Genomic DNA, 25,516 nt, shown 5'->3' with positions numbered 1-25,516 from the left:
GGTGGGCCTGGGCTCCTCCCACCCGGGGCCTCGGCTCAGAGGGGAGCTGCCACCCACCTCCTTGGGGCCTGCAAGTGAACATAAACAGCATCACCTCTGTTTGCCATAAAACCATGACTTCTTGAATATGACAGCCTTCTTCATATTTTTAGCTTTGGGTTTGTATACAGTTTACTGCTTTTATAATATTAGGCCCTAAGTTATTCATATTTTTACTCTTTTACTTATTATTTCATGATAGGTAGAACACAGAATACATTTTTCTTAAGCTAATAAAAGATAATAAAATATAGGACATGATATTTATCATTTTATAACATATTCCTCCATTTCCCAAGCCTACACCTATCTTTTGCAGCTAGTATGGAACTATACATATAAACATAATTTAAAGGACAGTTTTGTGTTTTGAGCTGTTTTGCTCCTCAGTTAAGGGCATGGCTTATCCTATGAAAATTAATGACTAGTGAAAAAAAAAAAAAAAACTGCAGTGTTCCTAAACAATGCAGTATTTCTTTTTGAAGTGAACTTGTTTTTAAAGTATTTTTTAATTAATTTATGTATTTGGTTATGCTAGATCTTTGTCGCTGTGGGGGCGTTTCTCTAGTTGCAGCGAACAAGGGCTCCTCTCTAGCAGCGGTACGCGGGCTTCTCATTGCCGGGGCTTCTCTTCTCGAGGAGCTTGGGCTCTGGATTGTGGGGGCAGTAGTTGTGGTGCACGGGCTTAGTTGCTCCACAGCAGGTGGAACCTTCCCAAACCAGGGATGAAATCCGTGTCTCCTGCACTGGCAGGCAGATTCTTATCCACTGTGCCACCAAGGAAGTCCTTTAAAGTATTTCTTAATGACAGATCATTTGACAGATCAACCACATCATCTGGGTTATATTTTAAGGCTTTGAACAGCAGACAGGAGAGCTGGCTCATTGCCGACATCATCAAAACTGCAGTACGGGACATCGGGCAGCTTCTGCAGTGCACGCACCACGGAGCTTAGAGTCAATCCATTAACCCCAAATGGGATGAATGGTTCTCTTACGTGAACATTCTTGCTGTGCTTTTCTGTAGTGCTTAATCACTTATATCTTCTTTCACATATCAAAGGAAAAGAATTATACAATTTGGTCAATTAAATCACACTTAAATAAGTGATAAAGGAAGTGAAATATAGCCACTGTCCTATCCACATGTGTTTAAAAGCATAAACTTTTTCACCAACAGGACTTGGCTTTACTTACCTTTTGCTAATTTGCCCATTTGACATGCAATACCCCCGTTGAGTAGTGAGGGATAGGGAGGCCTGGCATGCTACAATCCATGGGGTCATAAAGAGTTGGACAGCACTTAGAGACTGAACTGCAGCAACAGCAACATCACATTATCAACGAATGACTAGCTGGTTTTAAGTGATGGGACCAAGATTAGACAATGAAGAGATCGGAGCACATTGCGAGGGAATGTAAGGCCTTAATTTTGAGGCTGCCCAATTGCTAGGAAGCAGGGGTTGGGGCTGGATCAGTTCAAATGCCACAACGATCACTGTTCCTACCAAGATTCTGTTTTCCTTGAATAAATGCTCACTGGGTTCAGCATACGCTTGGTGAATTTCCATAGCTCTGAAAAATTTGATTCAGACCATTTTGCCAGTTCTTTGTTACTTTTATGGAGAAATAAGTGTTTGGAGGTCCTAACTCCTCTCTCTTCCCTAATGTTACTTCAAAACTCAATTTTTAATGTGTCCTTTAATTTCTCAGCATTCTCAATACAACTAGAGACTACTAGTCACTTTTCCCTCTGTTGTTTCCAGAATTCTATGTATTCACCTAAAATAATGTTTCCAAATTTTTATAGCTAATCAAAAATGAATAACAGTTTATAAGATAAACTTATTGAAGCAATAATTTATTGTAAATGAGTGTTTGCTGTGTGTGTGCTGTGCTAAGTTGCTTCAGTCATGACTCACTCTTTGAAACCCTATGAACTGCAGCCCACCAGGCTCCTCTGTCCATGGGGATTCTCCAGGCAAGAATACTGGAGTGGGTTGCCATGCCCTCCTCCAGGAGATCTTTCCAATCCAGGGATCGAACTGGTGTCTCTTACCTCTCCTGCATTGACAGGTGGGCTCTTTACCACTATTACCACCTGGGGAGTATAGTTTTTATGTATTCAGACTATTATAATTTAATAACTCTATTTTGCACAGTGCCTGATATAAAGGGAGTTCAGTATTAATATTTTCATGATGAATTATTTCTCAATAACCCTTCTCCTTAGGAATTATGCTGCTGCTGCTGCTGCTGCTAAGTCACTTTAGTCGTGTCCGACTCTGTGTGACCCCATAGACTGCAGTCCACCAGGCTCCCCCATCCCTGGGATTCTCTAGGCAAGAATACTGGAGTGGGTTGCCATTTCCTTCTCCAATGCGTGAAAGTGAAGTCACTCAGTCATGTCCGACTCTTTGCGACCCCATGGACAGCAGCCTACCAGGCTCCTCTGTCCATGGGATTTTCCAGGCAAGAGTACTGGAGTGGGGTGCCATTGCCTTCTCCACCTTAGGAGTTATAGAAAATATTAATTGCAGACTGCCATTTTATGGGAGTAATGTGATGTATTTCAGAATGGAGGAGTTTTGGTTAATAAAGATTAAACATTAGAAATGCAACAAGTCATGACTCAGAGGGTTATGTGCACAAAGCGCTGCCTGTAGGTCTGCTTGTCTACATGACCTGTAACTGAGTGAACTCGCACAACACACTTTCACACCCTACTGCATATCCCTGTGTAATCTATCAGCTGCTGCTACTGCTAAATCGCTTCAGTCGTGTCCGACTCTGTGCAACCCCAGAGACGGCAGCCCACGAGGCTCCCCCGTCCCTGGGATTCTCCAGGCAAGAACACTGGAGTGGGTTGCCATTTCCTTCTCCAATGCATGAAAGTGAAAAGTGAAAGTGAAGTGGCTCAGTCATGTCCGACTCTTCGCGACCCCATGGACTGCAGCCTACCAGGCTCCTCCATCCATGGGATTTTTCCAGGCAAGAGTACTGTCTATCAGCAGGACCCCCCTTATCAGTGTTATCACCATTATCATATGCACTGAGTATCCCTGTGTAATCTAGCAGCAGGGCCCCCATTATCAGTGTTATCATCATTATCACATGCACTGTGTATCCCCGTGTAGTCTAGAAGCAAGACACCCATTATCACTGTTATCACTGTTGCTATCACCATTATCACATGCACTGTGTATCCCTCTGTAGTCTCACAGCAGGACCCCCATTATCACTGTTATCACCATTATCTCATGCACTGTGTATCCCCTGTGTAGTCTAGCAGCAAGCACCCATTATCACTGTTATCACCATTATCACATGCACTGAGTATCCCCCGTGTAATCTGGCAGCAGGACCCCCATTATCACTGTTATCACCATTATCTCATGCACTGAGTATCTCCCGTGTAGTCTAGCAGCAAGCACCCATTATCACTGTTATCACCATTATCTCATCCACTGAGTATCCCTGTGTAATCTAGCAGCAGGATCTCCATAATCACATGCTTTTCAGGAAAAGTCATCATTTGCAGCTGAATCTCACTCTCTGCACTTCACAAATGAAACTGATCTCAATTGTACTAATGGCTATGCTCCAGACACAAAGAGGAAATGAGAACGTTGTCCTGAACAAAAGTGAACTGGGAGAGACTGTACTGACTCTACTGTAATTTCAAGTCCAGACAATAATTAAGATGGAGCCAAACCCCAATGGCCTTGGTATAATATTTCTAACTTATCTGGCTCCCAGACATTTTAATAACAAAAATGGTTTTAGCTTTATTGAAATATAATGACATAAAGAAAGTACACATATTTAAAGGGTAAAATTTGATAAGTTTTGACATACATGTGAATCCACAAAACCATTACTACAATCAACATAATGAACTTATCACCTCCCAAAGCCCCCTCCTGTCCCTGTATAACCCCTCCCTGACCTGGGAGACCAGTCTATCCTACAGGAAATCAGTCCTGAATATTCACTGGAAGGACTGATCCTGAAGCTGAAACTCCAATACTTTGGCCACCTGATGTGAAGAGCCAACTCATTGGAAAGACTCTGATGCTGGGAAAGATTGTGGGCAGAGGAGAAGGGGATGACAGAGGATGAGATGGTTGGATGGCAACACTGACTGAATGGACACGAGTTTGAGTAAACTCCAGGAGTTGGTGATGGACAGGGAGGCCTGGTGTGCTGCAGGCCATGGGGTCACAAAGAGTTGGACACGACTGAGCCACTGAACTGAACTGAACTGGCCTGGGAGGGGCTAGCAGAGAGTAATACAGTGTGAAAACACAATGAGAGAAGTCAATTGCTCAGATGTAAAAATAATAACATAAAGTTATCAGAAATCAGCAATGGACTGCTTTTCTCCTTTTATTAATCTTGAATGGATAAACTTAAGTACAACATAAATCCTATAAGCCGCTAACAGAGCTTGCTGATTTAGGCGACATAAAATACAATGGTTAAATTCCCTACACGTATTGAGTACACAGTGCTTACAAATAAATAAGAAAACAATAAGAAGAAAAGAGGAACATGTTCAAAAAGGTAGAGAAAGGCGAGCGAAAGGATATGCCAGTGTCATTTCAAGTTGCTCAACCTCATGCACAATATGAGAAATGCATCCTGAAAATGGCCAGTGCACACGTTTCTCCAGGTATCCAAGTGGACAGAGATGATTCTGGTCCACAAAAAGCAGAGTAGAATGTAGGAAGAACAAGGGCAGACCTAATACTCATCTGTCTTCAAAACAGAAATGGAATGTCCTGGTGCAGGAACTGAAGAGGGGAAGAAAGTGAGAGAGGTCACAGGGGGAGGAATCCAGACTGGGGTAGGGGAAGGCAGGAGCTTATGCAGGAGGCTGGGGAGGAAACCCTTCCTGTGGGAAGGAGGCTGTTACTCTTGCTCCCAGATGTAGGCACTTGACCAGATTCTCAGGCATCTTCTTGTGCATATGTCTGTTTCATCCTTTATTACACCCTTTATTAAAAGTAGAAGTTTATATAGTCCCTCTTCCTTACTTGCCACTGGTACCTCATATGCTTTCTTGGAGAATCTTCCAGACCAGCACCAGGAGAGCCAGCTCACCCTATGACGGTTGCTCACTACCCCACCAGGGGGACATTCAGGTTGTGGATCTGGTTTTCTTCATCGTGCTCCAGGGTTAGCGTGGTTCTCTAACCTCAAGTCTTACAGAAAAGTCTTAGCCATCAAATCTCTTCACAAGTTCATCGTCTCTAGTCTTTTGGCAGAATTTTTCTTTTTGGAGCCTTTCATTCTAAACTTCAACTCTTTCATCATTTTTCGTATTTTCAGCCCTTTCTGTAGAGGCTGTGTTCTGATGGTACTCTCAGATATACTACTTCCAATTACATGTGTTATCTCTATTTTTATCTGTTCTATTATTCAGTTGGCTAATTGATTATAAGCTTAAATATATTCATGCTTTATTCATTTTTGAACTTCTGTCGAGTTGTTTTGCAAATCCACAATTTTTGAGACCACTTCCTGTTCTTGCCTTACATTTTGTACCACCTTGTTAAAAAAAATAGATAATTTAAAATAGTTGTGGATTGTTCCTTAATCTTAACAGTGTGTTTTCCCTTATGATGATTTATTTGCTCAAATGGCTTATACTTCTGATAAAAATATTCTTCTTTGAGATGATCTTACTGAGAGTCTGCTGTGCTCTGGAGCATGGGGGTGTCTCTGGAGACTCTGGGTGCAGTGACTTTCTCCAGTTCCAACCCCTTTGCATTTTTTAATTTTAATTTCTCTGGTTGGGGTACCAGTACCACAGTGGCTGCACAAAGTCAAAACCAAATCCCACAGGAGGCAGAATACTTCTGTTCTAATGTATTTCAGCTGATGTCTTTTTGGTTTTGTTTAAGACCCAGAGTATCATGGCTATGAGGGGACTTGAATACTGTAACATTATGTCTGATGTTATTTAATAAAAAGCATATATATATAAACATATATACTTATATTGAATCTGAGCAACAGAGAATGCTACCTGAAAATTAAGTTTGAAGAAATTTGAGATGAAAGCAACTAGTCCAAGATAAGAGTTTGAGTGCTAGATTACATATAATTTTCAATTTTTGTTCCTTGAAGTGGCTCAGATTTTGGGCAGAAGATGTACCCTGATCTCCTAATGCACTGCTATTATACTACGTGGGTGAGTTCTTCCTATTAAGAATAGATATTAAGGTTGAACTATAAAGTAATCCTATATCCCAAAAGACTTCATTTACAAGGTGGGAAGTAGTGAGGGAAAAATCTATTAGCCGTAGCTTTCAGCTGTTAAAGTATCTATAATTCATTGTGATTTCAAATTGTGAGATGCTAAAAGATTTGAAATAAAATTTCACTGTAATCTTAATATTGAAAGGTTAGCAGATAAACAGCTTTGGATGCTTATCTGTGTTTATTAAATGTGAGTAGAATATTAAAGTTTTTGATTTCTTCTATATTCAAGGTTTTTCAGATTTTTACTGACTTTGCTCAGCATTATTCAAAACCTAGATATAAGCAGAGGTGGTGAGGAACGAGACAGATCCCTGAAGGGAATGTGTAGGGAGTGTCCCACATGGTAAATAAAGCATCATCATAGTATATAAAGCATAGCTGTGGGCTAGTCCAGGTTAGGAAGCATTCCTAGTGATGAAATTACACTAATTATTGATACTTCACATGCGAGGCTTGAAGGGACAAGAGAGGTGATAACATAAATATTAGAGTAACTTTTAAAGAAACATTTCATTTGTATTTTTGGCAAGAATTCCCCAAACGAGCAGGTCTACATTTTTACACTTCTGACTATAAAACAAACCTATCTTGTCCTGGGCATTGCAAACTTCCTTCACAGTTGAGGCTTCCAGTTGAACAATTTATCTTTAATGCCTGGCTTTTCCCTCCTGTTCAGCCCTGTGAAGCTGTAAACTGTCTTCCCAGATGTGACCTGTGCACTCCAGCCTCAGAATCACCTGTGGTGGATGGAGCAATGCCCCAGTGTCCCAGGCATCACCCCAGAGTGAGTGAGTCAGGTACCCTGGGCTGAGCCTGGTCTCTGCCCGTGAACAAGCCCCACGTGCCCCCACTCACTGTGGTTCTGGGAGGTACAGACACCCCTTCAACCCTGTACCTGCCAGGAGCATCGCATGGCTCAGAGGCAGGGGGCACGAGGGAGGGGAACTTGTTCCCCTGGCCTTACAAGCAAGACAGCTCAAGACTGTAGGCACAGCAGGCTCTGCAAAGCTGCCCACCACCTCACTTAGCCACAGGGGCTCTGTGGGCAGCCCAGGCAAGGGCACCCTGGACACTACAACCTACCCCAGAACACAAGTTCTCTGTTGCAGGGAAGACAGACATCTGACACGCCAATGCAAACAATGGCATATATTGAGAAATTTACGTTTGTTCTCATTTGTTCTCATGTGTGTTTAGATGGCTGCCCTTACACAGATGCTACTAATGTGGGATCCCAGGCTTAGACGAAAAGGAATTTGGTTTTAACATACTGAAAGTTATTTTAAAATTTTACCATGGAAGATAACGAGTGGTGGGTATGCCATTTAGGAATCGATATCGTTGATGTTTAGATTGTGGTCAGTGGCTGTGGACTGAGGTTGCTGTGGGGAGTCAGTGTCTGTGTATTGCCACCGAGCCCCCACCCCTGTCCACACACTGGACGGGGACAGCTCAACGAGTGCAGGCAGTGAGCCTTCACTTCCTTTTCTTATTCTATTTAATAGCTAATGCTTATATTATGGCTGTGAAAGCACTAGAAGTTAAAGTGAAGTTTCTCAGTCGTGTCCGACTCTTTGCGACCCCATGGACAGTTGTCTACCAGACTCCTCTGTCCATGGGATTTTCCAGCCAAGAATATTGGAGTGGGTTGCCATTTCCTCCTCCAGGAGATCTTCCCAACCCAGGGATTGAGCCTGGGTCTCCCGCATTGTAGGCAGACGCTTTACCGTCTGAGCCACCAGAGAAGGATAGAAGAAGTTAACTTTAGTGTAATAAAATTACAAGGCGAATCAGTTATTCTTATGATCAATAATTTTATCCTATCTTCAATTATTAGTCTTATAAGTCAACTAAATTCTTAGCTTGATTATTCAGACATTAGTCTCATTCCATGCATTTAGACTCATTTTAAATACTTTCAACCAATTTTGAAATTTCCTTCAACTTTTAGATTAATTCTATATAGATCTCTCATTAAAACTACACATAAACAGCTGTCCAAGTTCTTCAACATTGCATTCAAATAAATATATTTTGTCAAAACAATTTTGACAATTCACTTAGATAAAAAGCTTATTTTAAACTATTTTTAATATAATTAGAAAAAACAGATATATTACATAATATGAAAGAAATCTAATAAATTCATATTTTCCTGAAATAGCAAATGCTACTAATTAATTAATTAATGCTGCTGCTGCTGCTAAGTCACTTCAGTCATGTCTGACTCTGTGTGACCCCCATAGATGGCAGCCCACCAGGCTCCGCCGTCCCTGGGGTTCTCCAGGCAAGAACACTGTAGTGGGTTGCCATTCCCTTCTCCAATGCATGAAAGTGAAAAGTGAAAGTGAAGTCGCTCAGCAGTGTCCAACTCTTTGAGACCACATGGACTGCAGTCTACCAGGCTCCTCTGTCCATGGGATTTCCCAGGCAAGAGTTCTGGAGTGGGTTGCCATTGCCTTCTCCAAATTAATTAATAATTGGTATGAATTATTTCCACATAAAACTAAAGGCAATCAAGATTATCATTTGTAACAGACAAAATGAAAGAAATACACAATTTGGCTTTGCATGTGTTTCTCCATCTTACCTGCTGGTTTACAGGAAAGTTTCTGTTGATTTTTTTAATCTGCAAAAATAAACAAAGAAAAGTGAGATCAGCAAAGATAATGTAATACAACAACCCCAGGTTTATGGGACTCTCAGTGAGTAAACTAAGAGTAAACTATATTGTTGACACACTAAAATCATTGCATATCAAGCACGAATTAGGAATTTTTTAAAAAAATTCTGTTTGTCAAAAGTGTCTCAAATTTCATATACAAACATTTCAGAAATATTTCAACTTAATCATATTCTCTTGATGAGAAATGAAAAGCCTCTGATCCCTCACAATCTACCGAGAATGTACAGCATAACTTTTTGTAACTTCTTTCATTATTCACTTTCACTTCTTATTATATTTTGTTTTAACACATAAGAGAACAGAGGGGGGTGCAATATTCAGACACTAAAGGATACTGTATATTATCAAAATAGTTTCAGTCAGGACTATAAATAAAATAAACATTTAAGACCATTTATTCAGTGAATTGGAGAAGGAAAAGGCAGCCCACTCCAGTATTCTTGCCTGGAGAATCCTGTGGTCAGAGAAGCCTGGTGGGCCAGCTGCAGTCCATGGGGTAGCAAGAGTCGGACACGACTTAGTGACTACACTGCCACCACCACCGTTGAGTGAAATGTCATAAAAATTTTAAATAAATCTGCTGAGTTTACTCTGTATCAAGTCATGTAAACAAACTTTAAAGACCAAATGAAAAACGATGATCAGATTTAGACAAATGACCTTATAACACATGAAATCTTAGTTCAACAGAACTTTTGCTAATTAAAACCTTCTTTTTCACTGGTTTTCTAGAGAAACTTAAATGATGCTATCTGTTTGCTATAATCTGACATCATACTAAACATAGACTGTTTTCACTTAGAAAATGTTCTGTTGAATTGCTTTGTTTTTCCTTGTTTTAGTGTTAGTTTACCTTTGTCTTACTGATAAACATGAATTAAGAGGAGATGTAAGGAGGCACAGACTTGGAGAAGTGAAATGGCCCGTGGATGAGAACAGAGTCACTGGTGGAGACATGTCATTTAAAATATGAAAAAAAAGCAAACAATTTGAGAATATTTGTGTGATTCCTCAGGGTCATGTATAAAAAGCATATCTTTCTTGTTCTGCTCAGTCGTGTCTGACTCTTTGTGACCCCATGGGCTGTAGCCTGCCAGGCTTCTCTGTCCACAGGATTCTCCAGGCAAGAATACTGGAGTGGGTTGCCATGTCCTCCTCCAGGGGATCTTCCCAAACCAAGGATTGAATCCAGAACTCTTGCATCACAGGGGGATTCTTTACTGTCTGAGCCACCAGGGAAGCCCAAGAAAACTGGAGTGGGTAGCCTCTCTCTTCTCCAGGGGATCTTCCCAACCCAGGAATCAAACTGGGGGGTCTCCTGCATTGCAGGTGGATTCTTTACCAGCTGAGCTACCAGAGAAGCAGGTTGCTCTAATTGTTTCAAAGTATTTTCTGCTCTGATGAGGAGTCAATCAAGGAAAGTCTCTAGAAGTAAAGATGCTTTCAACCAAAGTCAGGATGGTTTGAAGATGGAGACAGAAGAGCAGATCCCTAAATGTGTTTGACCAATCAATCAAAAACCCACATTGAACACTTTGTGGAACAATACTTGTTACCAGTTTTTTTTTTTTAATAAACTTCCACCAATATACTTTTCAATTTTTTAATTGGAGGATAATTGCATTACAATGTGTTGGTTTCTGCTGTATAGCATTGTGAATCCACCATATGTATACATATAGGACCTCCCTGCCCCACCCCACATCCCAGCCCTCCAGGTCATCACTGAGCCCTGAGCTGAGCGCCCTATGCTATACAGCAGCTTTCCACTAGCTCCCTATTTGACATGTCCACTAACATTTTATGTCGACCATTGTCTCTGAGTACATACTATGTAGCATTTTATTTTTAAGTTCCTCCAACATGTGATTTTAGTTCTATGAATGACATAAAATGTACGACTGAAGCTAAATCAATGATACTTCTTTGCATAGTATTTACTTAAAACAACATTCAACAAATATTGTTTTTCAAAATCAAGTCTATGCCATCAGATGTTCTTAAAATTGGGTCCTCCAGATTTATTTAAAGGAGGTGTACTTACACTCTCCTTCTAAAAATGACTTAGTAACTTCAAGATATTAGAATATGAAATGCATATAAATCAGTAGTCATCCTAAATTTTAAACTAGACAAATAAAACAAAATACATTTTAAACAAAATACATTTCATTTAAAAATAAAATTCATAATAATTAGCCTAATATGAAATCATGGGCTTCCCTGGTGGCTCAGTGGTGAAGAATCTGCCTGCCAATGCAGGAGATGGGGATTCTACTCCCTACGTCAGGAAGATCCCCTGGAAGAGAAAATGGCAACCCACTCCAGTATTCTTGCCTGGGAAATCCCATGGACAGAAGAGTCTGGCAGGCTACAGTCCGTGGAGTCACAGAGTCAGACACAACTGAGCCACTAAACAATGACAAATATGAAACCTACAGATCCATTTCTGAACATCAGATTTCTTCTAAATTAAAATATTATACTGTGGTATTATTCTAGGGTGACTGCTTTTAGGCCTTTAAGGGCCTGTGGAGAATAAATGGTTGAATGCACTCAGAGGTATTTAATGTCAGGGGCTATTTCAATGCATTACAGAGTTACAATCATTGAACCAGGGTTTTACATGGCAAAACTAAATGTGACAATGAATTTTGATAGAAAATTAAAAACTGAATATAAATGCATATTACTGAGTTAACAATAAAGATTGTATTAAATCTGAATAGAGAACAACACTTTAAAAAGTGGTTAATTACTTGAAAAACTGCCTCACTTGCCAACTCCCAAAACAGCCCATATTTAGCCTATAGATTTAGGGCGGGTTGGGGTGGCCTGAGGCCTAACAACCTTCCTATTGCTAGCAATGGAAGTAGAAAGATAAACCTAGCAGCAGCACTTTTTGGAAGACTTCTGAGAGCTCCCTGTACAAGTGTGGCTGAGATTCTGAATGTGAGAGGCCCAGAGGCGGGAGCGGACCCTCTGCAGTCACCAGTGGGCTCAGGGGGGTGTCCACTAATCGCTCAGATGGGACCAGGTGGACCGAGGGAGAAGCAGAGCTTCTGCTTTCTCCTGCGATAACCTGGGCAGCACTTGTGATGCATGGGGCTTCAAACGCAACACAGGTCTCTACCTCAACATGTGTGCTGAAGTCTGGATCCGAAAACCTATGAACACAGACAAGGGTTTTGTAAATTTGTGCTGAGGGAGAAGCTGGGAGAAGTCACTATCTCTGCATAGACATGCCCCCAGGCCTGGTTGTGGGGGGTGCATCTATGGGGCAGAAGGAATAGAAACAAACAGAACCTCATGGAAACTCCAAGCCAGCCTGCACTGGGCTGGATTAAGACATCAATCATAGTTTACAAGACCAAAGAAGGTTCATATTCTTAGGTTCTTCTAGATGCCTATGGTGGTTTGGTGGTTTCGTTGCTTAGTCATATCCAACTCTTGAGACCCCATGGACTATAGCCCACCAGGATCCTCTGTCCATGGGGTTTTCCAGCAAGAATACTGGAGTGGACTTCCATTTCCTTCTCCAGGGGATCTTCCTGACCCAAGGATTGAACTCGAGTGTCTTGCATTGGCAGGTGGGTTCTTTCACTGCTGAGCCACCAGGGAAGCCTCCTAGACACCTATATTTAGGTATAATTAGTGAATTAGCAACGTTTTCATTGACTAATATGCCAGAAATTCATACGGCACTATTACGCTAATGGCGCATTTTAAATAATGTGCATTTCAAATAATACTCTATTCATTAATTTTAATTAAACAAATAGCAAAGTATCTATTAGTCCATTATATGTAGGTGATTTCAGAATATAATTACTGTCATAGGAAAATGCTCAGGATTATGTGTTAACTGAACAAAAGTTAATACTATCTACACAAGAAGATGGTCATTTTATTTTATATATGTAAATGAAAGCACACAGTGTCCCGGCTGTGGGCTGGGTTGCAGGCCCTGGGCACCTGGGTTTCAAACGTGCGGGGGTGTTTGATTGGCCTGCATTGGTCACAGGTGAAGAGAGCAGGTTCTATCGTTGTGGAGTCGTTAGTGAGGCTTCCTACAGAGGGGACAGGCAGTGTTTATAGTTAGAGCCTGGGCCCTCAGGACGCCTGAGGCCACCTCTGCTCCCTCAAGCTTGGCTTCTCAGGGACACTCATCAAGCAACAGCAAACTGAAAGTGATTGCTATATAATTTCCGCTGGCCCTTCATCTGCACTGAGCTCACCGTCTGCCTCCTCTTCCACACGACACCTGGTGCTGAGAGTGGGAATGTCTCCCCCTGCCCCCCAGGACTGATCAGAGCCCTCAGTGAATCTCTGGAACCCAGGGCAGTGCCCAGGAGGTGAGGGTCACAGGTGAAGGGAGGGGCCTGGTGCAGGGAACAAGGAGTGGCTGGTGAGTGGTCCATGTGTCTGGACTGCTCAGGCTTCTCGTAACACGCTGTCCACTCTTCACCAGGTGTGACCTCCCTCTTCAGGGCCCTAGTGCTCACTGGGTGTCCAGTGGTTCATCTAGTGAGCAGGTTCTCTGCCAGCCGGTGTCCTCTGCCCTTGACATGCACTGGACAGTGTGTGTCCCCACACTCCTGTGGGGTCTCCAAGGGTCAGCTCCTGAAGCCAGCCTCAGCAGGGCAGGAGAAGGGTGGGTGGGTTGGGGCAAGGCCCTGGGCACTCCCTGGGAGCTTTGAGGTTCCTGGAACATGGGAGACTGGGGAGCTTGGGCTGGAAGAACAGAGAAAGACTGAGGCCCAAAGAGAAGGAACTAAGGCCAGGCAGGCAGAGGCCGGCTGGCTAGGGGGCAGCTCCTTGGAAACTTCCCAAGAAAACTGCCCATTTGCTTATGACTACAATTGTCAGTTAACATCAAAGCAAAGGATCTGGATTGTGCAACGAAATTACCAGCTAATTTTTCCAACCTAAAAATTTATTGAAACTTCCCTGGTGTTTCGGTGGTTGGACTTTGCCTTCTAACGCAGGGGTTGTGGGTTCAGTCCCTGGTTGGGGAGCTAAGATCCCACATGCCTTTTGGCCAAAAAAACCAGAACATAAAACAGAAGCAATATCACAACAAATTCAATGAAGACTTAACAAATGGTTCACATTTTAAAAATCTTTAAATAAAAATAAAATTCTTCAAAAGCTTTTTTCTGGTGAGTAGCTTTCTACCAGATAAAGTAGGTTAGTTATTTTATTGAAATCCCCCCAACACAACTTCCCAAAATAAACTCTAACCATGTAAAAAGCACAGCATGATTAAGAAAACGCACTCGTGGTATATTGCTAGACTTCCCCTTGCTCTTATCCTGACTTGACTTACTGTCCCTGCCCTGTCTGATCCCACTCCCCATGGTCCACATCGAGTTGATGCCTGCATGACTGAAGTTCGTATTTGGCGTGTGAGGAGAAACAATGGTGAAAACAAGACACTGCCCAGAAGTGCATCCAAGGACTCGGGAACGCCAGCTGCTATAGAAGGAAGAAAACGTCTCCCTCGGTGACACCACGCCTGTCAGAATCTCACTCTGCAACCTCTGATCACAGCTTCAGGCCTTTCTGGTAAATCTCCTTTCAGTTAGGCTTTATTTTGTTATGACTTTCAATTCACCTACGAGCTTTGTTGAGTCTTTCTAAGGCGGCAGACACAATAGAAGTTTTTCCTTCAGTTCTTCAAAACCAACAGTATTATGGAAAAAAATTCTCTTTTCAGCTTGCAAGTGTTTGCCATCTAAAATAGCAGAACTCTATGGATTAAACATGACTCCCAAATGACCCTTTTTTTGGCTCCTGCAGGTAAATGGATAAAATAAAGGAAGATGGCTGAAATACAGCCTGCAGGAACTCAAATGACTGATGAGATGTGTGTGTGTGTGTGTGTGTGTGTGTGTGTGTGTGTGCATGTATGTATGTGTATATGTGTGAATCCTGAAGGACTGTGATCATTCCACAAAAATCACAGGGCTGCTGGTTGTTCATGCTTTTTTTTTTTTTAGAATTAATATGTTTTAACTATTAAACAATGTAGTAGATACTGTCAGCTATCTGACTCAAAAGCCATTTACAGTCTTCTCTTCTTGGTCATCCCACCATAAACAGTACAAAAGGTAGAGACTAGCCACCCATTCCCAGAATTGTCATGGGGCTGAGTCAGGAGGAGGAGAAGCGAGCATTATTAGTCTAGTAAAGAGTTTCTGGAAAATTTTATCTTATCTTGATAAAAAAGGAGAGATGTAGCTGGCACTGCATATCCTTCTTCCCTTTCTTTCCTGTTCTGAACACTGAAGTGACGTTTGGAACTGTTGCAACCCTTCTGTGATCATGAGGCAGCAAACTCAAGGTAAAAGCCAACACTCTAGGAGTAGTGGGTAATAGTAGCAATAATGTGTGGACAGAGAATGGGTTCTGGGTAGATGGTAGCTTCCAAGAAATGCTGCCATCCATGACTCTCTTCATTTGGGAAAAAACCCCACTATTTGCTCCTTTGAGGTCTCTCTAACTTGTTATTGAGAGCATTCTCATTGATAAAAACATTTGGGGAAGAGAGTCTATCCTTTTTCTCATAATGAAATATGATTGTGTATTTTGAAAATCTCACATATGCAACCATACATCCTCATTTAATATCACTGATTTTCAATGAACCCTTAAGAATAGAAGCATATTGCATAAATATTTGTATTTATCTATATGCAAAGACACACACATAAGTGATATATTTCAAGTACCACATTCCATTCTGATAAAGGGAACACATGCATAGGACATATGTGGAAGAATTTAGACCAGAAGAGATTCCTTTGCGTTAACAGGCAACCTTAGTAGAAATGTCACATGAAATTCTCTCTGCTTATCAATCAGGATCTATTTCAGTGCTGGAGCAGTAAAAAGTGATTGGAAAGGTTAGATTCATGAAATTCTGGCTGAGAGAGAGCTCTGCCTTTTATTTGCTTCCTTCTGTCTCTTTTAAAGATGAAGGACTGAGGGGTAGGTCTTTGGTTGCCAGAAATCAGAGCTGCTTAATGGTCTAGTCACCACTAGACATTTATTTTAGCTCAGCTTGTCCTGTGTGATTCACATTCTGGTATCCACACAGCCATTCTTCAGAAAATGAAGAATCTCAAATGACAACCGGACAAAACAGAGATGTGCAGCGTCACACACAATGAGCGAAACTATAGGGCCATTTATCAGCAGTTTGGGATTAAATCATGAAATTTAGAGTGCCGCTGCAGAAAGGAGAAGTGCAACTGTTTCAGCATCATTTCAGGGCCAGAATGGCCGAAGCACTTCTTCATTTAGCCCTCGCAGAGACCGAGGCTAACAGCATTCATTTAAGAAGAGGAGCTTAAAGTCCAGCTCAGAGCTGGTGCAGGGAGACCTGGGCTCCACACCGAGTCCCCTGACACCACAGCTCAGCTTCTCTCCTGGCAAAACTATCCCTGCAGAGGCAATCGGCTTGAATCCCCTTTGCCTGATCACAGGAGAGTGTGTTTGAAATTACACTTCCATGGGTCCTTTCATGGTCCCTCCATGGGTCCTCCTTCACATCCGTCCTGTCCTTTTCCCTCCCCTGTATGTGATATTCACAGGCTTCCAACCATGCCCACTGAGGCTGTGAGAAACACATACCCTCCCTTGCCACCCGAAGAGAGTCCCTGTCCAGATGCTTTAGCTCAGCAGTTATTGCACAACTTTTCTTGTGATATTATTACAAGTGAGTTATTCTGAAAAGATCTAGGGGCTCAAATAATATTGCAGGCTGCTTTGCAAGTGGACAAACTAGTAAACATATAGATGTATAGATATATAGGTAGATAAATTCATATATATACATGGATTATAGATGCTGATGGATGGATGATATATCTAGACAGACTGTATAGAGATATGAAGTGTAAGGTAGATGGATGCATATATACATATATAAAAATATAGGTGGATGATATATATATACATACATATATATGTACAGATATAGATATTTAGTGCTTACATGTTAAATATCTATTTTCAGTTATTTAACTAATGTAGATGTTACAATGTGAGTGGAAATTTAGTTGTAAATACTGTTGTACTGATACACTGGACTAAAACACTCAAGATAGAGTGGTTTTCTTTGAGCAAGTATGATCCACTTTAATAATAGCTCTTATGGTGGGTGTGCAGTGATCCATTCCTAGCAGAAGACCATACAGCTGATGGAGTTAACTTGTATACTGAAGAGGTTCACTGAGGCAGGTAGAGGAGCTTTCCCAGCATTCCTGGAACCACTACTTACGTTGTGCTTTGTGAGGCTGGAAATGTTAGTGGCTATTGCTTGCAGCCACTCCCCGCAGTCCTCCGCGGAGAGGCACTGGATGACCCCGCTGCAGACCCCGTCCACGGCGGTGACTTGGAAGGCGTTCTGCCTGCGGAGACATCAGAGCAAATCAGACCAAGACATCATCTCGGGTGTCTGTGTGCAACTTGAGATAGCTGTCTGCTCAAAAGCTCTTCTTGCAGACCACATAAATGCAGCTTCAAATTCCTCTTTCCTTATATCTTAAAAAATCTGTTATTACATGGAACACGAAAGATGAACCCAGCTTCCCAGCTGGCACTAGTGGTAAAGAACCTACCTGCCAAGGCAGGAGCCATAAGAGATGTGGGTTTGATTCCTGGGTTGGGAAGATCCCCTGGAGGAGGGCATGCAACCCACTTCAGTACTCATGCCTGGAGAATCCCATGGACAGAGGAGCCTGGTGGGCTATGGTCCATAGTGTTGCAAAGAGTTGGACACGACTAAGCAATATAGCACACACGCATACAAATATGAACCCAGATGACACACAACTTTGAATTAAAGCATCTTGAGACACAAATAAGTTTGGAGAAAGTTGGAGATGTACAATATATTACGTAAATGGAAGCCTGTCAAAGACATTTGAGAGGGATTATCCCTGTTCCCTGAATGTCAGAAAGTTATGCATAGATGTGTATCCATTATTTTGGCTACAATCTCCTCTTGACATTTTTCAGTGCATTTCTGATGGAAAGATCGCACGAACACCCCGCACCCAGATACTGAGCATCATTTAAAACTCTCATGCTGTCATGAGCTGAAGCACTATCTCAGCTGTTCATCTAGCTGTTTGTCTTCTCAGGGATGGTTTTGGACAAGGGTCCACAGCTCTTCATGTCTAAATATTCACGCTGTAAATTTATGTGGATGTTTGCATTTCAATAACAACCACGCTCTCCTTAAAAGTGCTCTGGCCAGACTGAATATCTCTATTGTCTTTTCTTGAGTTTTTGTTGTTGTTAGAGAAAATTAAATAATGCTATCTTAAGTTGTTTACAAATGTGCTGTTGAGTTTAAAGCAGCTTTCCGCAGCTTTAATTACTTACTTTTATTTTTCTGTTTCAAGTTCTTGCATGTTTCAATATAAGCTTAATGGAGAGGAATAGATAAAAATCCCAAAATGAATAGAAAGTAGCCAAATGCCTCATGCTTGAAAATTACTCTGTGGTGCAACACAATACACTTCAGAAAATGCACAAACTATCTTTAAATCCCAGGCAGTTTTGAAGCAATAGACAAATGATGTAGTTCAGCATTCCAAAGGCTATGTAAATAGTGTACATTTATATGTTTTTCTCCAATTAAATTGCTTTTTTGTCTCTTCTGAATTTTGTTAAGTAGGTGTTTGTGGATATTGCACATATTTCAATTTCAAAAATAAAGACACTCCAGCCAGCAATTATCTGCCCCGGCTTCATCATGAGGGTGGTGTCTCTCCTATCCCATGAGACTGGTCCAGACCTAAGAACCGGACACGCTCCAGAAACTTTCACACTGAAGGCCCTTTGGATCCACATTATTAATATTTTTAGAGACATTTGTTCTGATAAACTTGACCAAGCACTTTCAACTGATTATGGGAAAGTGTTCAAATATTCTTTTTTATTTGCTCTGAAAAACACATGAAAAGTCTGAGAGGGAGCAACTATTGTCTGTCTCTTTGAAATAATGTTCTTTTGAATTTGTGACAAGAAAAAAACAGGCACAGCACAAAAAGAATACTGTAACTTCCTGTGACTTTCTCAACTTTAATTTTGATATTCACTAGTGAGTAAGACATTTAAGATATGCAGACAGAAGCTCAACTATCCATGGAAAATGGGAACTAATTTGAGTTAGCAACAACGTTTCTTTCTGCTTTCTGATTATCATAACCATTGCTTCATGTTCCGTAAATTAAAGCATGTCTTGAACATATTTGTCCTCTCTGCTGTAAATGAATCATGGCAGCTGGGTATTTTTAGCTGATTAGAGTTGATGCACATAGAGGAAACCCACAACCCACGCAATCTCACATGGCACACAGTCTCCACAGTCATTTACAAGGACTAACCTCTATAAACCCAGGCTTATACACTAATATATACCAAATTTACATTCTGTTTCCACTTTTCAGGTTATTTGTTGGAAGCCCTTTCATGAATATAAGTGAAATATTTCAACAGTTTCTTTGATTACATACAACCTCTTACAAAATAAATAGGTCATCAAGATATTAGCCTGGGCCCTGTTTCTGCTTCTGCTATTGAATAAATAAGAGTACTGGCACATTAGTCCAGTTAGTTGTGCCCCAATTTCCCCTAACAGAGAATAAGGGGAACATACTTTACAGATTCAACAAATATTTATGGAGTAACTGGTGGGACCCAAATCCTCTCATTGATCACTGAAGCACTGAGAAAGAACTGCCAACGTGTGACCCTGAGGCGATATTTAAGAGAGTTTGGTGAGCATGAGTCACCCAGCACTTAGCCAGAGCCCCAAGGCTGTGCTGATATTTGTGCTTCTAGAAAATGGAATTCTTTGGGTCAAGATAATCAGTAATTGTAAAAAAAAGAAAGAAAAACAAAGTTTGTTTTTTTCAGCTTGCTTGACCATATACTTTCTGAAATCAGTAAACTACACTACCCACCGGAGAAGGCAATGGCACCCTACTCCAGTACTCTTGCCTGGAAAATCCTAAGGATAGAGGAGCCTGGAAGGCTGCAGTCCATGGGGTCGCGAAGAGTTAGACACGACTGAGCGACTTCACTTTGACTTTTCACTTTCATGCATTGGAGAAGGAAATGACAACCCACTCCAGTGTTCTTGCCTGGAGAATCCCAGGGATGGGGGAGCCTGGTGGGCTGCCGTCTATGAGGTAGCACTGAGTCGTACATGACTAAAGCACGTTAGCAGCAGCAGCAGCAGCAGCAGCAGCAGCACACTACCCACTAAGTAGGGCTTCCCAGGTGGTGCTAGTGGTAAAGAACCTGCCTCCCAATGCAGGAGACATAAGAGATGTGGGTTCGATCCCTGGGTCCAGAAGATCCCCTGGAGGAGGGCATGGCAACCCACTCCAGTATTCTTGCCTGGAGAAGAGGATCCCATGGACAGAGGATCCTGGCAGGCTACGGTCCATGGGGTCACAAAGAGCCAGACACGACTGAAGTGACTTAGCATACACATGCACCTGCTAAGTTAGCATTGAGGTATTGGGAAATATGAAAATTTAACAACATTTGTAGTAGTCTTGACAATTCCTAGATTAAATTACGATTCTTTGTAAACACACACAGATACAAACACACACACACTTGCTCAAAAAAAAACCCACAATGACAAGATTATAGTTAGATAATTTGAACTTTTTTCCACTTTCCACTCAATATTGTTTTCTATTTTTCTAATGATTCTTGATCACTACTCTGGCAACAAAAGTTATGCTCAAATGTTGCTAAATTTCAAAGTAGTTTTTTCCATTTAAACTACAAATTTATTCTTCCCTTGCATGAAAAATTCATAAATAATTAATTGTCAATATGCATATACATCAATATATACAATTCTTATTTACACAGTAATTCATGTTTGCGTTCATTGTTCATCACGTGCCACATGCAGGCACATGCAGGAGAAGTTTACTTTGTGAGGAGTGAGGAGGAGAAGGCGGTGGCGGAGGGGCATTGCAAGCAGGAGGGAGAGTCGCAGAGCCTTAGCTGCACCAGTCTGGAGTGGCTGGACGGCCTTGTCCAGGAGGGGGTTAGTGGGACTGTGGGAAAGCAGGCAGAGTTGGACAGGGCAGAAGGGTGAACATCATGGAAGGAACTTCAAGTCTATGGGAACCACGGCTGAACCTCCATGGAGAACCTCATAGTCAGAATTGTGTGCACTGGGTTGATTGTGTCAGACTAGGTAGGATGACCGGCAAATACGAGCTGATGTGGGACTGAAATGCACATGTGTGAGTGGGAAAGAAAGTAAACTTTAGCTCAAGGATATTGCAAAGGCTGTGGACCAACGAGAGCTTCCTATAAAGGAAAATGAGGGAGCAGGGTCTGGGGTCCACCTGGATGGATGGCTTATACGGGGGATAGGAGAAAAAGCACACACTTTAGACAGGAGGTGATTCCTCCAAAAACAAACAGGAGCAGCATGAAGGCATGATGGGCTTAGAGGAATGGGGGCTGTATGGAAATTAATCTGTTTCTCAGTCTATTCAGGATTTCTATTCTATAGTTAATACAATGACACACTTTCTTCTCCTTAATAACCTTCCCATTCTAATCTCCTGACACTGATATGTTCTGCAATATTATGATACTTCAGAATTGAACTGAAACACATATTTCCAAGTCATTATTATACACTGAACATAAACTGTCTTATTATTGATAAAATGTTATGATGTTTTCATTCATATTTACACAATAGATATGACAGTAACACAACTTTGTTGCAATTAAATATTAGAGGTATTATATCACCAAAGTTTAAATTATGGGCCTTGGAAAAACCAACCAACATATAACATCCTGGGTTTTGATCCCAGTTCAACAATTTTGTATATTTGTCATCATGGGCCACTAATTTATCTTTTCTCTTTTATTGAGCTCCTTCAGGGAAAGAAGCAAATGCAACATCTTGCATATAGACATTAAATCGATATTTATTGAGTGAATGAGTGAACAGTAAATTAGCTCTTGAATCTGAATTGTTGTGCAATCCACTCAGAAGAGTGTTGTGTTTATAACTGCTTATTACTGTCATAGTCACTGAGTGTAATTAATTCGACTGCTAAAAGCTGTTGATGTGTTGAGGTGTCATAAAAATAAAAATGGAAGAAGTATCTAGATTCATACAGTTTCCTTTGTCTCATAAATTTTTTTAGCTAAACATTTCTACATCATTTAACTACAAAAGATTTTTTAAGTAAAAAGAACAAATATACACACTAAAAACACCGTTAATAGAAATATTTTAAAACTTCTTAAAGCAGAAGACAGATAGATCCAAAAGAAACAAATAAACAGAAATAGAAAGATTAAAAGTAGGACACATTTGAATAATAGTTATCTGAAAACAAAAAAAATATCTTGAGGAATTTAAGATACATATATAATTCAACCTTGAATATTCATTGGAAGGACTGATGCTGAAGGTGAATCTCTAATACTTTGGCCACCTGACGCAAAGGGCCGAGTCACTGGCAAAGACTCTGATGCTGGGAAAGACTGAGGGCAGGAGGAGAAGGAGGTGACAGAGGATGAAATGGTTGAATGGCATTGGTGACTCAATGGACATGAGTTTGAGCAAACTCTCGGAGATGGCGAAGGACAGGGAAGCCTGGCGTGCTGCAGTTCATAGAGCTGCAAAGAGTTGGACATGACTCAGCGACTGAACAACAACAACAACAACAATATAATTCAAATATCTTCAGAAATATGCACAAAGATAAGAAAGAAATAAAGGAATTAGTTAAGGTGTTTTAAGTTTCTAGAATTTCCTGAAAGGGGTAAAATTAGTAAGTTGTACTGGTGGTGGTTTAGTTGCTAAGTCGTATTTATGACTCTTGCAACTCCATGGACGATAGCCCACCAGGCTCCTCTGTTGATGAGGTTCTCTAGGCAAGAATACTGGAGTGGGCTGCCATTTCCTTCTCCAAAATAAGTTGCATTAAACACTAATAAATAGTGCATGGTGGTCTGAGTATTGGTGCCACACCTCCTAGTAACATCTTGAAATCCCAGTGACCAACATGGTGGTGCCAAGAGGAGATGCTGAAGCCACGAGGGTCAAGGCCTCATGCACAAGATCAGTAGTTCGTAAAAGAGTCTCTGGAGTGACCCCTGGCCCCACCCCAAGGGAGGACAGAGGAGAAGACAGCGGGCACAAACTAGGAGTGGTCTTCATCAAAGAACATGAGGACTCAGCCATGATCTGGATGCCTTAAACCAAGGCTTCCAGCACCCAGAGCTGTAAGAAACCATTTCTGTTGTTTGCTGCGAGTATTGGGGCTTCCCAGGTGGCACAGTGGTAAAGTACCCACCTGCCAAGGCAGGAGACACAGGTTAGATCCACGGGTTGGGAAGATCCCCGGGAAGAGGTAATGGCAAACCACTCCAGTATTCTTGCCTGGAGAATCCCAGGGACAGAGAAGCCTGGTGAGGCGACAATCCATGAGGTCACAAAAGAGTCTGACATGACTAAGTGACTAGACAACAACAACTGCTATTATTATCTGCCATATTTTGTCACAGCAGCCTGGAAGGACTAAGACATATGGTGTAATGTTTAGACAATAACTAAAACCAAACAAAAGGTGTATAGATAGTGATATAATAGAGGGAATATTAAAATTTTAAATATGTAATTACTTTGAAAATTAAAAATAAGTTCAAAAAAAAGAATAGAAAAACTAGCGTGTTGATGCAAAGGACTTTTTTTCTTGAATATGCACAAAACTCTCAAATCTCACCAGTAAAAAATAAAACGGTAAAAAATACATAAGTAAAGCCAATTACTAAATAATCAAGAAACAAAGAGATATTTCACCAAAGAGGATTTCCTGTGATAAAAACGCACATGGAAAGATGCTCAACATTATTAGGACACACAAATTCAGGTCATGTGACACAGTGTACCCACACCTTACATCAATAAGAAGGCTAAAGTGGAAGATGGCAGCAACTCTAACCTAAGTCTGCAGCTGCTGGGCTGAGCGAGGTGACCCAAGGAGGGGCTGCTAGACTCTCTACCCTCTTCCCACACTGACCGCTCTGGCTCACAGGGACCTCCGGCCCCACTCCACCTGTTCTCCCAAAGACGGCGTGAGGCGGTGGGCAGGGGCTGACTGCCCTCAGCTTCCCCTCCATCCCTGCCTCTGTGAGCAGGTTCCACGGAGAGCTGGGGTTTCACCACTAACTGCAGCAACAGCATAGTGTCCACGGCCACAGCCATCCACCCTCCTTGGTGGCAGAAAGGCCGGCCCAACCATGGAGCGGAGGCCCCACGAGGGGAATGGCCACAGGGGTGGAGCTGGTGTCTGAGGGTTCCCAGGGCTCGGTCAGCAGGGCTGAGAAGCGAGCCAAGCCCACGCCCACCATTTGCACTGTGGTGTGTTTGCTACCTGGCCCTCTTCCCACTTTTGGAAGAGCACTGAACAAGGAATCACAGTCCAGTCACCAGCCAGTCTCCAGGCCTTGCTGTTGGCGCCGGTGGAACTCACCGGCTCAGGTCAGTCCCGGGCAGGTACTGGGAGAACCGTGAGTGCAGCAGCGGGATGAGTCTCAGGTCGCACCACCGCTTCTCCCACCGCAGCCCTGGGGACGCGGGCCACGATGAGCAGGACAGCGTGTCCTGAAAGGAAAACAGACTTTCAGCATCTGGCCACAAACCCCTTCCACCATAGGGCTATTTCCCCCTAAGCAATCCAAAGATAGGGATAGAATGCCATGGGATATCCATATTGACCGGCAATGAAATTACATTTGCTAATGTCTCCATTAATGGAATCCTATAAGAAAGTGAGGAGGGGATCGTTGAGATGAAAAATCATAGTGAAAAACATATGAAAATAATGGGTCAGGAGCTGGAAGTAAAAATAAAATTGGGACAACTGAATCCATTCAAGAATGCAAAGATGGGTCAAAACTGTAACTGTGATGAACTAGCAGGTAACAAAAAAATAAGTTCAATTAGCAAGTATTTTCTATCTGTGAAGCACAAAACATTACAAGGGCTTGTGATTCATTGGTTAGTTAAAAATATTTTTGAATAGAAAGAATATTCCTCTAAAACAACTCTCAAACAGTACTCAAGGAAATCATTGTCAATTTATTTAACTTTATAAGATGTTCGTATTTTCTTGTATCGTTTTAAAGTTATGTTAAGATAACCACTACTGGTTTGAAATTCCATGTATTTTAAATTCCATTAAAAGTCTGTGTTTTTTTCCTTTTGTACAGAGAAGACATACATTTGAATAAAATTTGAGCTTTTCAGTGGGTGTTGATCCGTGTTTGTTTCATTTTCTTTCACTGGTCTCCTTGGCTCTAGTACAGGGAATGATGCTGGTGCGTAGGTTGTCCTGGGTTCTACCAGCCAAGGCTCAGTTTGATCAGAGAGCTGATTTCTCTCTAGTCCAGAGATTCTTTGTGTATAGATGGGTGCTTAGTCATGTCCGATGCTTT

General features: G+C 41.7%; 1 protein-coding gene across 2 annotated transcripts in view; it reads right to left on the bottom strand.

The window, feature by feature from the left end:
* The window catches only part of SNTG1 (syntrophin gamma 1), a 408,779-nt gene that overhangs the window by 59,431 nt on the left and 323,832 nt on the right, over positions 1–25,516 (bottom strand). For both annotated transcript variants that reach the window (XM_060393389.1, XM_027973279.3), the window contains exons 11-13: positions 24,553–24,683; positions 17,283–17,412; positions 8,900–8,938 (exon numbers count right to left, since the gene is read on the bottom strand). In XM_060393389.1, coding sequence (XP_060249372.1) covers positions 8,900–8,938; positions 17,283–17,412; positions 24,553–24,683 — 300 coding nt within the window. The remainder of the gene's footprint in view (positions 1–8,899; positions 8,939–17,282; positions 17,413–24,552; positions 24,684–25,516) is intronic.

This window comes from Ovis aries, chromosome 9 (genome assembly GCF_016772045.2).
Source record: "Ovis aries strain OAR_USU_Benz2616 breed Rambouillet chromosome 9, ARS-UI_Ramb_v3.0, whole genome shotgun sequence".
Taxonomy (NCBI): Eukaryota; Metazoa; Chordata; class Mammalia; order Artiodactyla; family Bovidae; genus Ovis; species Ovis aries.
Note: the sequence above shows the minus strand (reverse complement) of the source record. Positions and strands in the feature narration are given on the sequence as shown.